This window comes from Prionailurus viverrinus, chromosome A2, assembly GCF_022837055.1.
Source record: "Prionailurus viverrinus isolate Anna chromosome A2, UM_Priviv_1.0, whole genome shotgun sequence".
In the NCBI taxonomy this organism is placed as follows: Eukaryota; Metazoa; Chordata; class Mammalia; order Carnivora; family Felidae; genus Prionailurus; species Prionailurus viverrinus.
Window position 1 is genome coordinate 19891472 of NC_062562.1, and position 15289 is coordinate 19906760.

Genomic DNA, 15289 nt, shown 5'->3' on the forward strand with positions numbered 1-15289 from the left:
GGTGAGAGATATGATGTCATAAAGACACCTATGACTCAGGCACCAGGATGGCTTCCAGCAATTGAGCCCCTTTCTAAGAAAAACCTAGAAGAACTGTCCTTTCTTTCCTACCAGAGTGGGCAGAGTTCTAGCTACAAAGAAGGACACCCCAAATACTGACCCACTGACACAAAAGTGTATAATGATACTCATTAAAGCCTGGATAGTATTTATTATATGGATTTCAGTTTATCTCAACAACGACACCCCAGATAACAATTAGAATGAGTGTTCTATGTACTGATATAGAACAGTGTTCAAGATTTAGCAAGATTAACAATCATCAAATCAAGATGAACTCAATATAAGTATATATTTATACACATGTTGTCACAAAAGCATTATTTTTAAAGGGGTGGGGATTAAGAAGGTAGATAAAAATTAGCAGTGATCATCTCTGAAGAAGACAGCAGAATTAGTGGAACAGAATAAACTCCCTCGTTGCTAAACCTCCTATGTCTGGCCTAACTGTAGGTCGTCTAGTTATCAGGCCTCTGGGAGAGCATTCATGAAGCCCCCAGGACTAGCCAGGGCCTTCGTCTCAGGCTCAAGTGGGCTCAAACACTCTCCTGTCTTCCTTTTCCCCTGAGAGCCTCAAAGTCACAGCCAGAAGATGGGTGAGGGGCAACCACTACACAAGAAGTGCCCCACTTTTGCCTGCTCCTTGCCTCTGAAGACCCACATGGTCATTGTGAAGACCTGGTCCCCTCTCAGGGTCACAGCCCCAGGGGTCATTGAGGAGTGCATTTGCAATGTGTAGAGTGGGCATGGGGTGGGGGCAGTGTGGGGCTATGCAGGGGGGTGGCATGTAGAGAAGACTCACACTCCTTACCCCCTTCTCCCTTCCCCCTTCCACCCTTTGACTAGCACTTCTGCTGGTCTAGGCAATTTCCGGGGGAGCAGTTATCCAGACTTTTATCTGTGAGTCTAGACCTTCATCCGTGAGGTATCTGATTCTCTAGTTACCATACTTCTCCGGTCATAATTGTATTCATCTACCATTACACTGGGCAGCAAAGCACCAACAGATCTGCCAGTGAATCACCCAAGCAGCATTCATAGTCTTACCTGCCCCCATAGTGTGGCAGCAGCCCCCTCACCTTCTGATGACCAGGGTTAATTATCCCTGCCAGTATGGTGACTCCTTTCAACACCTGCTTGTCTCTTGGCAAAGGAGTCCAAAGTGGCCGGGTCCCAGCCATAGCTTTAAGTTTAGTGGGACCCTTATCGTGACCCTTGATGACTACCCTCCTCCCTAGAAACTAGAATCCCCAGTCGTATGGAGCCTGCAGGGACACAAAGCCCAAATTCCCACATGTATAACTGGAAGGGTGCTCATGGATGCACCACCACTGCCACACATTGATTCTGGGACACATACATTCTACCTATTAGGAACCAAGCACCATGTAATGGGCCTTGATTTAGGGCTTGGGTTAGCAACTACAGCACATAGGTTAAATCCACCCCACTGCCTGTTTTTGTACATCCTGCAAAGAATGGTTTTTATATTTTTCAGTGGTTGAAAAAAAAAACCCACAAAAAAACCTCGTGACACATGAGAATTGCATGAAATTCAAATTTAAGCATCCATAAATAAAATTGTATTGGAACACAGCCAGGTTTATTTGTTTATAGGCTGTCTATTGCCACATTTGCACCTCAATGACAGATTTGAGTATTTGTGACAGGGACAGTATATGACCCTCCCATCACCTCCCACTGCTGCTCAACACATAACAAATGGCAGTGGTGCAGTTATAACTGAATAGTATTTCGAGTGCCACATATACTGCTTGCTGTGATGTATATTTTATCACCAATACATAATGTATTATGTCAAACAAGAACAGAGGAGAAAAGTAGACTTTAAATGTCACATTATTTGGCAATAGCAAAGCATTGTGTTCATTATGCAACATTATAGCTGTGCTAAAGGGATACAGCATTATATACCTACATTACCAGACTAAGCAGTCTGTATTATTCCTAACTCACAAGAAAGCAAAGATCTTAAAATTTAGCAATTTTAAATGGGATATCTCACCACAGCAGAACTTCTTTACAAAAATAAAAAATGAAAATGGGGCACAAAGTTTTCATACTGCTCATTTGTTAGCCAAGCAAGAAAACGTATTTACTACTGGTGAGCTAATTAAATTATATTTAATTGCAGCAGCTGGAAAAAAAATGTGATGACATAAAATAAACTTAACACTATTAGCCTTTCATGGGAATAGTTGCTCTGAGAGTTGAAGACACTGGGGACAAAACCAACAGTCAAATTAAAACAAGGAAAATGATTTCAAGTGGTTTTTCCTTAGCTGTTGATGAGTTAGCAGATGTTACCATACAGCTCAGCTGTTGTTCATGGAAGGGGTGAATGCCAACTTTAAGAGGCCTAAAGAATTCAGCTTTATGAATAGTCTGCATGAAAACAACTACAGTTGAGAATATTGGTTGAAGAAGCTGAGAAGAGACAAATTCAATGCCACCTGAAGTGGAATCTGCTAGGATGTGATAAAACTGATACAGTGAAAATACATGTGGAAAAAAGCAGAAAAATTAGGCTTAGTTGGACAAATTTACAAAGTTTATGAAAATGTAAGGTGCTTACAGCCTATGGTTACTCATTATATTATTCATCAATAGGTATTTTGGGGAAAACATTTTAATCTACTGTGTTACTAAAGCAGGAACATCAATGATAAGCTTTCCTGCCATTGTTGACTTAACTATTATTAGTTCTGTGAGTTTTTCTCAGAAACAGAAGGTGAATGTTCTGATTTACCAAACACACCACAACTCCATGACTTGAACATAGCAGTAGCAAGAGCTACATAAGCCTTGCTAACTTGGAGCCTATGCTGTTGGGTCCATATATTGCTTCTATCTCTGCCTCCATGACCATCCAGGACCCATTGTTCCAGCAATAGAATGAGTGACAGAAGTTGGCTGACATCAACCAGTCCAGTGTTTTTGTCTACTTCACTGTTTAGTGCCTATTCCGTGGTAGATGTACCCTGGTGGCAGGTGTTAACATACAATACAAAGATTTTTTACTCTGTGTATACTCCCGTATGTCCATCTATCTGCCTCTAGACCAGACTTCCTTGTCCCCATTGTTCAAGTCTTTGTGTTGCCAGGAAACTGACCAATAAGCCATTCACCGCTACTGAAAAGCCCATATATATTCTATCTCAGACCACTTCTCTTTCTGCATAAAGTAGGTGTTCAGCCTGAAACTCTGACAACTGAGAGGACTTTCCCCTCACCACTCACTGTCTTTCAAGGCTATCTTTGAATGAGGCTGTGGCTCACCTGCTCTTTGGGGATGGCATACACATACTAAGCTTAACAATCTGCAAGTCAGGCATTTTCCTCTTATGTCAGCTGGACCCAAGGGATTCCCTATAAGCCCACATGAGTATGAGCTTAGAGGGCTGATGGCACAAGAATGGTGGGTACTCAAGAGTCTACCTGCTCATGTAGTTTGCATCTTCAGTTTCCCATTGTCTGTCACCATTACTATCAGTGAAGTTAAGGAGGAGTATCACATTTCTTCAGATTCAAAGGGTTCAGGGGAACTTGGGAATTAAAGATTTGGGGGGCCATCAACCCAAATTATCCTATCCCATGTGTCAGAGTTCCATCTTTTTCCTGCCCTGATTTTGGCAGAACATCCTACCTTGATGGAGAATTTAACCTTCTTAGGATGTTGGCCACTTTGATGATAAGCCCTGGGCCTGGCCCTCAGCTTTTTTAAGCCCTACCATTGTAGACAAGAGTTTCTTCATATGCCATCAAGAAGGCACTCTGGCTTTTACACTTACTTTTTAATTACCTGTTACTTGTTCTCAGCCATCTGTTATCTTTTTCTAGAGCTTCATAGAGCCTAAAATAGCCATCCAATTCTTTATAGTTAATTCCCCCCTACTTTCCAAATGCTTGCTATGTCACACCAGCTAGTGGATATATATATGATCCCATTCACGCTTGAGAAGGTTTCCATTTAAACCACCACCCTGTGTCAGGGGCTATTTGTGCTGCACATACCACTAGTATTTGGGGTCCTTGTTGCCAACCAGGCACTGATGAAGTCAGTGATCCCACTTCAAAACCCCATCTTATTATCTTCTTTCTCAGGCAACCTCTGGCATCAACTGTTGTACTTTGGGTTCTCCAGGAAAGGAGATGGAGTTTAGTATTCAGGCTATGTATTAGGGAATACCCTTGGGATCAACACCTATGGGAAGAAAGGGAAGGAAACAGGATTGGGTAGAGGGAGAAGATGCAGCAATTCAGCTGGCAGCCTTAGCAAGCACCACAGGAAGTTCTGTTGCTGAAATGGCCTAGCAAGATTGACCCACATTAAGTCCAAATGGCCAGGTCTTTACACATTCACTTAGATCAGTCATTGAGGGTGGTATCTGAAGGGCTTGACTTTGGGCAAGGCAGGCTCTTTGCAGCTGAAGCAGTCCCTGAAAGGGCTGACGGCTGCTATCAGCACTCCCAGGAGCCAAGGCAGCAGGTTCTTCCTTGAAGGGGAGTCTGTATAATTCATCTCCATGTCTACCAAAAGCAAGATCTGTTTAACTCAGAAGGAGAACATTTTTTAATAGATGGATATTACTAATTCACATTTATTGATTCCTAATATATATGGACTTACTACCATCTTATTTTGTGCTTTATATCTATCATTTTTTCTTATGATCTGTTTTTCTTTCCCTGTTTTTTGTCAGATTGAGTTTTCAGTGAGTTTGGAGGTTGGTGAGTTTCTTCCCTTCTACTATTTTAGCAATTGTGACAGAGATTGTGAGTTGCTTACCCATATCCACACCCTTCTTTCTTACCAAAAGAACTGATTTCATTGGAGTTGGCAACATGCTCATTTAAGTAAAATGACGTTTCTCAGGATGTCTTTTGACTGGAGTGGCCATGTGATACTCACTGGCCAATGAGATGTTGCTGGGTAAGTCTTTTGGGAAAGTTCCTTAAGAATGCCAATGAATCCTTTTTGTCATTCTGCCTGAACCCTCTTCTTCCCTAAAAAGTAGGCTTGATAGCCACCACTCTGGTAATCACTTTGAGGACATGAGAATAAGGCTTACATCTCTAAGATAATGAGGAGGAGCAGATGAGAAACTAGTAGCTTAGTTACATGAACTGCTACACCAGGCTTGGATTGTCCATGCTCAGATTTCTGTAATGTAAAAACAAACCCCTAGTTTGTTTATCTCCTCATATTTTAGATTTGTTTTCTCTGAACATAATTTCAAATTTCTATAAAAGTTATACAATTTATTCCTTTTCTTCTAGTACTTATTTATACTTAGATTCATTTTAACATTTACACTTTAAATTTTATGTCATGGAAAATTTTGACCCAATCAGTATCTGTCACTTCTACCCCAAATCTGGCAAGGACTTCTGCCCAATTTTCCTTACTTCACTCACTGCCTCCAGCATCCTCTCATGTTAGTATCATCTGAGATAGTACACATATTTTTAATAGAAAAATCTTTCTTGTAACAACAAATTTTAATGGCATCTGTACTCATTACTGCTTCTTATGTCATTCTCCTGGATTCATTTTCCTTTATTGTGGAATTCATTTCCCAGAAATACTTTGAGAGACTTTCAATGTAAACTTTGAATTAATAAAAATGTCTTTCATTTTTTGCCCTTAGACTTGAATGATGTTGTAGGTGGTATATCATTCAATGCTTACATTTCTTTTCTTTTAGAACATTAAGGGTGTCACTCCACTTAATCTCCTCACACCCAGTGTTGCTGCTGAGAAGGCTGAGGTCAGTCTGAAACTTATTCCTGAGTGGGTAGTTTCTGGATTTTTTCTTCCTCTTCAAATGTTTACGTATATTATCTTCATCAGCTATGAGACTGTGCTGCAACCTGTTTGGAAAACAGATGGATGCCACCTTTTTTAGGGCAATTGAATCTCCTTGATGAATTCTGAGAAACTCGTTAATGCCTTGAAGGTTCCTGCTCTTCATCTCTGTGCTTCCTTTCTCAAGAACACTAATTCAACCATGAGTAGAACTTCTGGATCAGTGCTCCATTTTTAAATTTGCTTTTCTTCAACCTTTTCATTTCTCTGAATCTTTCCCTTTTCTTTTTTTCAATGTTTATTTATTTTTGGGACAGAGAGAGACAGAGCATGAACGGGCGAGGGGCAGAGAGAGAGGGAGACACAGAATCAGAAACAGGCTCCAGGCTCTGAGCCATCAGCCCAGAGCCCGACGCGGGGCTCGAACTCCCGGACCGCGAGATCGTGACCTGGCTGAAGTCAGACACTTAACCGACTGCGCCACCCAGGCGCCCCTGAATCTTTCCCTTTTCTGCTGTATTTCAAGAGTTCTCTTGTCAAACTTTCTACTCATTAACTTTGGTGATGTCCATTCTGCTATTCATCCCATCTATCAAGTTTGAATTTTAACACTGTTCCTTTCTAAGATCCATAAATAGCTCTTTTAAATAATGGTTTGTTCTTTTTTTTTTTTTTTAATTTTTTTTTCAACGTTTATTTATTTTTGGGACAGAGAGAGACAGAGCATGAACGGGCGAGGGGCAGAGAGAGAGGGAGACACAGAATCGGAAACAGGCTCCAGGCTCTGAGCCATCAGCCCAGAGCCCGACACGGGGCTCGAACTCACGGACCGCGAGATCGTGACCTGGCTGAAGTCGGACGCTCAACCGACTGCGCCACCCAGGCACCCCTGGTTTGTTCTTTTATGGCTAAAATGTCTCCTCCCATCCACTGAGAATATTAATTCCACCTCTTTAAGTTGCCTTCTTAGTCTTTCCCTTGGCCATTGTGTTTCTCATTATTGAGTCTAGGGATGCTTTTTTTCTGCAGTTGGTTTCCTCCAAAGCTTAGTGATTCTTGTTTGGGTACTCATCTTTGTCTTGTGATTTCCTCTTTGCCTCTTGATGATTGCTATGTCCATAGGTTGCAAGGGAAGCATGGGGTGGGATCTCATGGTGGGTGGTCTCCTGGGCAGGAGTCTTGCTGTGCAAGGGAGTCACATGGTATCAGGCCCTACCAATCATAGCTCCTCCCTGGAGATAGTCCTTCTCTTGCCAACCACATGGCTCAGCTAGAGCTGGGTGCCCCTTCTATGGTTATATCCCAGCTAGTCCCCACAGTAGCCACCAGCCCCTGCTGCCTCCTGAATCAGCTGCTTCCAAGCTTGGAGGGACTGCATGGCCATTCTCTTCCTTGATAGGAGACCTTTTTTTAGAGCTTTGATATATGTTCTTTCGGTGTTTTCACATCTGCCTTCTGTCCTTTAAGGAAGCCACATAATTTCTGTCCATTTTAGTTCCCTTCCTAAATGTTTAGGTACTATTAGAGATTTTTTATTTTAATTTTTTAAATGGTTATTTTATTTTTGAAAGAGAGAGAACAAATGGGGGAGAGACAGAGACAGAGGGGGACAGAGGATCTGAAGTGGGCTCTGCGCTGACAGCAGCAAGCCCAATGCAGGGCTTGAACCTGCAAACTATGAGATCATGACCCAAGCTGAAGTTGGATGCTCAACCTACTGAGCCACCCAGGCGCCTCTATTAGAGATTTTTAAAATAAATATATTCTTTTTCTGTTATTCCTATGAATTTACACCGAGAGAAGAAGACCTGAACCTGTGTTCAAACATGTTGAGCCATTTTCTCATGGACATTTTTCTGGTTTTCTTTATGGTCATGTTTCGTTGAGGTTTGAGATAAAAATGTTGAAGCAGATTTTAATGACTGGGAATTTTTTTCTGCAGATGGTTTTTCTCTGTTTTTAAATGGAAATTGTAGTTTCCTCTCATCCTTTCCCTCATTTTAGTCCCTTCCCTTCCTGAACAATTTAGTCTGAAAGCCATTAGGCTGGGCAATGCAACATAGGTATACAAGGGCAAGAGAAACTGTGACACAGAACAGGGCGTGGATTCCAAGAGGGTGAGGAAGGTGTTGGCATAAGAGAGTTGCAAATTTGGATCCCAGGCAGAGTAAAGCAGGGGCGGGGGGGTCTGGACATGGGAGTTCAAGGCCATGGCAGTAGTAGGTATCATAGCATGGACAAGATGAAGAGGGCATCCTTAATGGTATAGGAAATCAGAACTTGAGTACAGCAAGGAGGGTATCTGTGCAGAGGGCATCTTGAAATTTCATGCCAGCCCCAAGTTAGGTGAGAGGGGCATTCACAGAGGACAGCAACCAATGCGGGAAACTGGAGCCTGAGATACATGAAGAGGGTAATGGCCCAGCAGGGTGTCAGAGCTCAAGCAGAGTGAGGACAATGTCTGCATAGCCAGCAGCAGCCATGGAAGATTAATTACATACAGAGGAGACCAGATAAGAAAATGTATTAAGTATAATTGGGACCAGGTGTCTTAATCTTGGAAACAGGAGGTAGAAATATATAAAGTAGAAAACTAGAATGAACTCTGATTTTAGATTGTAATTGGAGATATCAGTGTGAACTCATACATTTCAATATAGATAGATGATAGATGATATAGATGATAGATAGATAGATAGATAGATAGATAATGTGTGCTTGTGTGTATGCACAAACATATATTCCCTATCTCTGTGCACTGAGAGGGCCTGGGACCATTGCACCCCAATGATAATGAGAACACCTTGCTGTGCTCTCTGGGGTACTCTACTGCATCCCCAAATTTGCAGATTTTCCCTGGCTGCCAGTTTTTAAGGTGGGTGTGACCCCTTTCCTTGTTTTGTTGCTGATGCTAAATTTTTATGGCACTTGACCTTTGTGCTGAAAGATGAGAATCAGCTCAGGAAATGAGCTCAGAGAGGTAAAATGTGTCCACAGCCACACAGCAGTGAGTGGTGGAGTAAGGGATCTGACCTAGGGTTTGACTCCAAAATCCTTGCTCTTTACTCTGAGACACTGAACACAAGAGGGAAAGGTAGTCAAGGAAAAAGACAGAAGTCCTTCAGAGTGAGAGACCAGAACCTGTGTGAGACACAGGGGTGGGACACAGAGGCACAGAGCTGGACATACAGAGCTCATGCCCCAGTGCAATACAGAGAGCTGGAACCTGAGGCCTCCAGGCAGTATCTCAGAACCCTGTGAGCTGAAGGACTAGTTTGTCAGGGCAGAGCAGATGGAGCAGGACCAGATATAAGGCTTTTGAGCTTGCAGTCTTGATGGAGAATAACCCAAGACCCCAGGACCCTGTGTCTATAGGAAACCATGGGATAGCAGTGCCCAGATGGGCAAAGGGACAGCTTAACCTTGACCTCTTAATGGCCCCTTTATCACGACCTAGGCCCCAATCCCACCCCAGCGGGACAGCTTTTCATAGGAAGTGACTGTCAGAGGCCCCAGCTCCAGCTGGACCAGCCTCTGCTAAGACTGAGCCTGGGGATAGGGTGAGGGAGACATGGTTGACCTTTCTTAACTCTTTATCTGTGAGATGCTATGACCTGACACTCACTAGAGGGTTAGGCTAGCAGTGGAGTGCGTTCTTTCCCAGCTCCACTCCGGTGGAACCTCCCACAGGTCTGAAGGGGAATGAATCCTAGCCTCCATTTGGGACTGGAGGATGAGTTTGAAATAGGAATGAAGACTGGGGCTATGCACTCTTAACAATTTACAGTTTGACTCATTCTGACTTGGAGGCTGGGTATGAGGATACAGCCCCCAGTTGGGCAGGGAGTTTTGAAGAAGGTCATTGAGAGGATATGACTGCACATTGACTTGCAAGCTGGACCCAGGCAACTGAAGGCCCCTCATCCCCTCCCTTATCCTTGGAATGTGCATGCCACCCACCATGCCACAGTGGGAGCCTTTTTCAAGGACATAGCCTTGAGAGAGCAATGTGGCATTGAGAACATCTGGACAGTATATGTGTCTCAACCCTATTAAGGCTTATATATAAACTTTTAAGATTCTGGCAGGCAGGTGAGATCTACTCACCTTGCAGCCACACAAGACAAGCCTCATACATAAGTTCATTTACTTATTAAACCTGCCACCTACCAATCTGAAACAGCCTGCCTCCTTCTTTCCATCTCTCCTTGCCTTTTATAATGGGGGCCAGTTTATGAGCCAATGGGAATCGTGATCACAGAGCTTGGGGTGGGTGGGCTCCTCTCATTCATGCAGGTGAGAGAACAAGCCCTAAGCAATTAGACCTAGGTGGGTGAATTCCCGACAAATGTGTTGCCATTGCCATCACTAACCCCCACCCCCACAAGGCCTCCATTATATGCAACCTTGGGGAGGGGCACCATTTACATGAAGGATGCTCCCAGAGTTGGCCCACATGACAGATAGGTTTCACCAACTTTTCTACTTATGGCAGACCTTGCTAATCAGTGTCTCCTCAGTCTGGACAAAGGCTCAGGATCCTTCCCCTTAACACACTCGGGCCTTTGGACAACCCGGCCCATTCCTCAGTGCCAGATGTGAAGTATCTGCTATCATGTGCCCTGACCTCCTGGAACCTGTCAAAGAAAGAGCCTGGGGGAAGACCACTTCACTGTTTTATTGGGAGGGGAATACACTCTGTCACAATGCAAGGCCCTGAGCCCAGCAAGATCTCTAGCTCCAGATGCAGCTGGTTGGCAGTGACTCTGTACTGGCCCTTGATGAGACCCTGGGAAGCACAGGAGTGGCACCTCCAGTAGGCCTGGATAATGCGGACAGCATTGAGCAAACGGCAATAGCGTCTCCGGATGCGCCACATGCGGACCCAGGACTGCAGCTTGACTGCCGCCCACTCCTTCCGTGTAAAGGTCTCCAGTGCTGTCCGCCGCCTCCTCTCCATTAGCTTTGTCAGGATGTGCTTCCACCAGCGCTGGATGATCAGCGCTCTGATTACCGCGTGCAGTAGTGTCCGGCGCACCAGGGTGCCTCGCCACCAGGCCTGGATCTTTATGACCTCTTGATTATTACTGGTAGAGGGCTTATTTTGATTTCTTGGGATCTTGCAAGAAAAAAAAAGGAGGGGGCATTTTGAAAATGTTCCCCACCCATTTGAGTTTGGGGGCATGCCAGAAAGGGGCCCAGATTCCCTATCTACAATCAGCCCTTCTTCTGAAGCTCAGGAGCACTGGACAAGGCACTGGCTGGAACAAGAAGACCAGGTAGGTGTCCTGTCTCTGCCACTCTCTGGTTAATGGACATGGACACAACATGTTGACCTCTGAATCTCAAAGTCTCCATCTGTAAAATGCGAGTACGTCTGCCCTGTCTATTTTATATGGATTAAGTTGGCCAGCCTAGGGCAAGAACACATGACCTATGGGTCAAAAAGTTACATGTTCCACCTGATCAAGACCTATGATCCTTCCTTTCAGACTCCACTCACCTGCTAGAGAAGTGGCATCTTTTGCTAATCCTGTCCTTTCATCCTTGACTCCAGCTCCAAACCACAACCTGCTCTCTTCCTCTGTCATGTTATGGTATTAAGTATCCCCCACCCCATAAAGTTTATTTCTTATCTTTTCCCCATCCTTACTCTTCTTGACTTTCACATTTTAACTCTTAACAAGCAAACATATATGCACATGCTCGCTCTCTCTCTCTCTCTTTCTCTCTCTCTCTCTCTCTCTCTCTCACACACACACACACACAGACAAATATTGCTCAAGCTCAGCTTTCCATATGTTGGCTATTCCATTCCACAAACACAGCCCCTACATTCCCAGCCCCAGCCCTGTGTGGTCTTGGGGGATAGGAGCTCATACTTGTCTAGCTTTCTTATCAGCACCATCCACTGTCTGTGTCTCAACTGTATTTACATCTTCAGCCTGAAAAAGAAATGGGGAAAGAGGACAAACAAGAATGAGTTTATTCCTTTCTTAGTTCTAGACCATGCAAAAAACACTAGCTACAGGCACTAGGACACAAGGACCAGAGACATCCAAGTCAAGGCTCCTCCCACCTCTACATTATTCTCTGAGGTCAGTGGTACTGAGGATAAACTGGTCGGTTCCTCTTTCTGCTGAGACTCATCTTCAGTGGGTTCATTAATATTTTGAGGCTGGTCCTTCTCCTGCAATCAGCAGTTAGGGAAAAGTCAAGAGTGAAGCTGTGCTCCCTCCCTCTGCATTCAGTATCTCTAGCTTCCAGGGCTTCCCAGATTATTCATATGCCAGGGGGATCCCCTTATCCTAAGAGATTTATGGAGACATCCCTAAAAAGCCTGGTTTGTCTGTCTCTCACTTACTCACCATTGGATTGGGTGTAGATGGTTCAAATCCCCTCAGGTCTGTCTTCCTCTAGCCATGGATGGGTAGATGGAGTGGAGGGGGAGACCTATGATGTCATAAGGGCAGCTGTGACTCAGGCACAAGGATGCTCCCAATAATTGAGCTGCATCCAAGGAAAAGACAAAAGTGCTGTCCATTCTTTTCTGCTGGAAATGTCCAAAGCCCTGAATACAAAAGTAAGACACTAGAATATTGGCCCACTAATGTACAGGTATACAAAAATAACCAGTCATTGATCATATCCCTAATTGGTAAAAGTGAGGATTGATTTAATTGTTAACGGTCCATTTATACTCAGAGAATACTAATAAATTATAACTGTAAAAAAAATGAATTTAGGGGTGCCTGACTGGTTCAGTCAGTAGAGCATGTGACTCTTGATCTTAGGGTCATGAGTTCAAGCCCTATGTTGGATGTAGAACTTATTTAAAGGAAGGAAGGAAGGAAGGAAGGAAGGAAGGAAGGAGAGAGAGAGAGAAAGAAAGAAAGAAAGAGAGAAAGAAAAAAAATTTTTAATAATGAATTTGATTTATATGTACTGATGAGAAAGTGTATCTAAGATATATTTGTAAGTGAAAAAGTTGGAGATCATTATGATCCCATTCATGTAAGTAAAGTCATCAAGATACATAATTATACATATATAGTAAATGCATATAAAGGGGGAGAAAGGTATATGTACCAAATTGCTACCAATGATTACCTTGGAAGAGTTGAATTGTTGAACCATCCATATAAGGCCCAGGAAACTCCATGAAGCTTCCAGGACCACCTGGGGCCCCCATTGCAGACTGCAATGGGCTCAGGTGCCCTCCTGTCTTCTTCCCTGAGGGACTCAAGGCTACATTTTATGGTGAGGAGTGGCTACTATAGAAGTTCTTAGCTGTGTTCTTAGCTCTGAACCATACAAAAGGCACTTGCCAAAAGACCTCCCCACCTTTGCCTGTTCTTGTCCTGTGAAAACCCACCTGGTTAGTGTGAGTCCCTGGTAGCCCCTCAGAGTCACAGCCCCAGGTGTCACTGAGAGTGCATTTCTCATATCTTCCAGAACACTGAGGTAAGCCACATGACTGAGCAGTGGGGAGGAACTGAGAGAATATCAGGTAGGGCTCAAAATGTATCAAAGGGATGTGGGTCCTTCTAACCAGACTCCTTCAGGAAGCCTGCCCACAAGCCACTGAGGATGCCTCACCTTCAGATTCCCCAGCTGGCATATGGGCATCTCTAGCACTCTGTGCCACTCACCCCATACTCCCTTACCCATGGCTGGCTCCCTGTGTAGGCTTCTGAGGATGACGAGTAGAAGCCTTTGCAGATGGCCAGTGAGCATGCATACAAAGCCAGTTGACTCTGTGGGACTGAGAAAGAACACAATTTGAACATTCAGCATTGCCCTAGGGAAAGCAAACAGGAGGCTATCAGAATTCAGCCTGGCTTTACAGGATTGAGAGAAGACATACAATCTTAAGAATCCTCTCGAGAAGGAATAAGAAGTATGGAGCAGGTATATTTATTTTTGAAGGAGAGAGAGATAGAGCATGAGCAGGGGAGGACTAGAGAGAGAGGGAGACACAGAATCCAAAGCAGGCTGCAGGCTCCAAGCTGTCAGCACAGAGCCCGACACGGGGCTTGAACCCACAAGCCATGAGATCATGACCTGAGCTGAAGTCAGATGCTTAACCAACTGAGCCACCCAGGTGCCCCACCCCTGCAAAATTTAAAAGCAACAAGAGCAACATTTTCTCACATATAAGGGAAACTCCTTAAAGGTATCAGTGGATTTCTCAGCAGAACAGGCCATGAGAAAGTGATATATTCAAAGATATGATATATTTAAAGTGCTAAAAGAAAAAAAAAAAAACCCTGCTAATCAGGAATAAAGCTGTCCTTTAGAAATGAAGACAAGATAAATACTTTCCCACACAAAAGCTGACAGTTCATCTCTCTCACCACAAGACCTGCTTTACAAGCAATGCTGCAAGGAGTTTTTCAAGCTGATATGAAAGGATGCTAATTAATAACAAAAACATATGAAAATATAAACCACACTGGTAAAGGTAAGTTATACAGTCAGATTTAGAATACTGTAATATTGTAATCTGGTGCTGTGCTAATCACTTAATTTTAGTACAAAGGTTAAAGGGCAAAAGTATTAAAAATAACTATAGCTACAACAATTTGTCAATATATACACAATATAAAAAGATGTAAATTATGACATCAAAAACAGAGTTGGGGGAGGAGTAAAAGGGTATGTTGTATATACAATTGAAGTTGTTATCAACTTAGACTATAAAATGTTTTATGTCAGACTCATGGTAGCCACAAGGCACAAACATACAGTAGATACACAAAAGAAAAAAAAGGAAATCAAAGCATACCACTATAGGGGCACCTGGCTGACTCAGTCAGTAGAACATGTGACTCTTGATCTTGGGGCTGTAAGTTCGAGCCCCATGTTGGGTGTAGAGATTGCCTAACAAAAAATAAAATCTTAAAAAAAATTTTTTTAAGCATACCACTGTGGAAAAACATCAAAGAAAGACAGCAAGAGAAGAAAGTAATAAAAGAACTACAAAAGAGCCAGAAAACAATAAGATGGCATTAGTAAATCTTTACCTATCAGTTAGTACTTTAAATGTAAATGGATTAAATTCTCCAATCAAAAAGACACAGAGTGGCTAAATGGACAAAACAAACAGAAAAGACCCAGGTAATGCTAGTTAACAAAGACTCACTTAAGTTTCAAGGACACACATGAGCCTAAAAGTGAAGGGATAGAAAAAGATATTCCATGCAAAAGGAACCAAGAGAGAACAGGGGTACCCACTTAGACAAAATAGACTTACATTATCTGATTTCAAGACTTACTGTCTTGGAAGACTATAAAGTTACAGTAATCAAGACAATGTGGTTTTAGTGTAAGAAGAGACAAACAGATCAATGAAACAGAATGAAGAAGCCAGAAATAGACTCACATTTACACAGTGTA

The 15289-nt window shown here is 43.2% G+C and overlaps 1 protein-coding gene across 2 annotated transcripts; it reads right to left on the bottom strand.

Moving 5' to 3' along the window:
- Window positions 1-10549: 10549 nt before the first annotated feature.
- On the bottom strand, window positions 10550-12348 carry IQCF1 (IQ motif containing F1). Of its 2 annotated transcripts, XM_047849589.1 has the most exons (4): window positions 12259-12335; window positions 11970-12080; window positions 11773-11835; window positions 10550-11009 (listed from the first exon to the last, which is right to left on the bottom strand). In XM_047849589.1, exons 1-4 carry the CDS (start codon window positions 12259-12261, stop codon window positions 10560-10562), a joined length of 627 nt encoding a protein of 208 aa, XP_047705545.1. In that variant the 5' UTR covers window positions 12262-12335; the 3' UTR covers window positions 10550-10559. The 2 variants fall into 2 exon arrangements, with proteins under 2 accessions (XP_047705545.1, XP_047705546.1); XM_047849590.1 differs by lacking the exon at window positions 11970-12080 and having other exon boundaries at window positions 12259-12348.
- Between the last annotated feature and the right edge of the window lie 2941 nt (window positions 12349-15289).

Coding starts and splice junctions, on each gene's coding strand:
- IQCF1 (XM_047849589.1), bottom strand. Junction 11,836..11,969: donor CCTCAGAGAATAATGTAGAG/GTGGGAGGAGCC, acceptor TTTCTTTTTCAG/GCTGAAGATGTAAATACAGT. Junction 11,010..11,772: donor CTGATAAGAAAGCTAGACAA/GTATGAGCTCCT, acceptor TTTTCTTGCAAG/ATCCCAAGAAATCAAAATAA.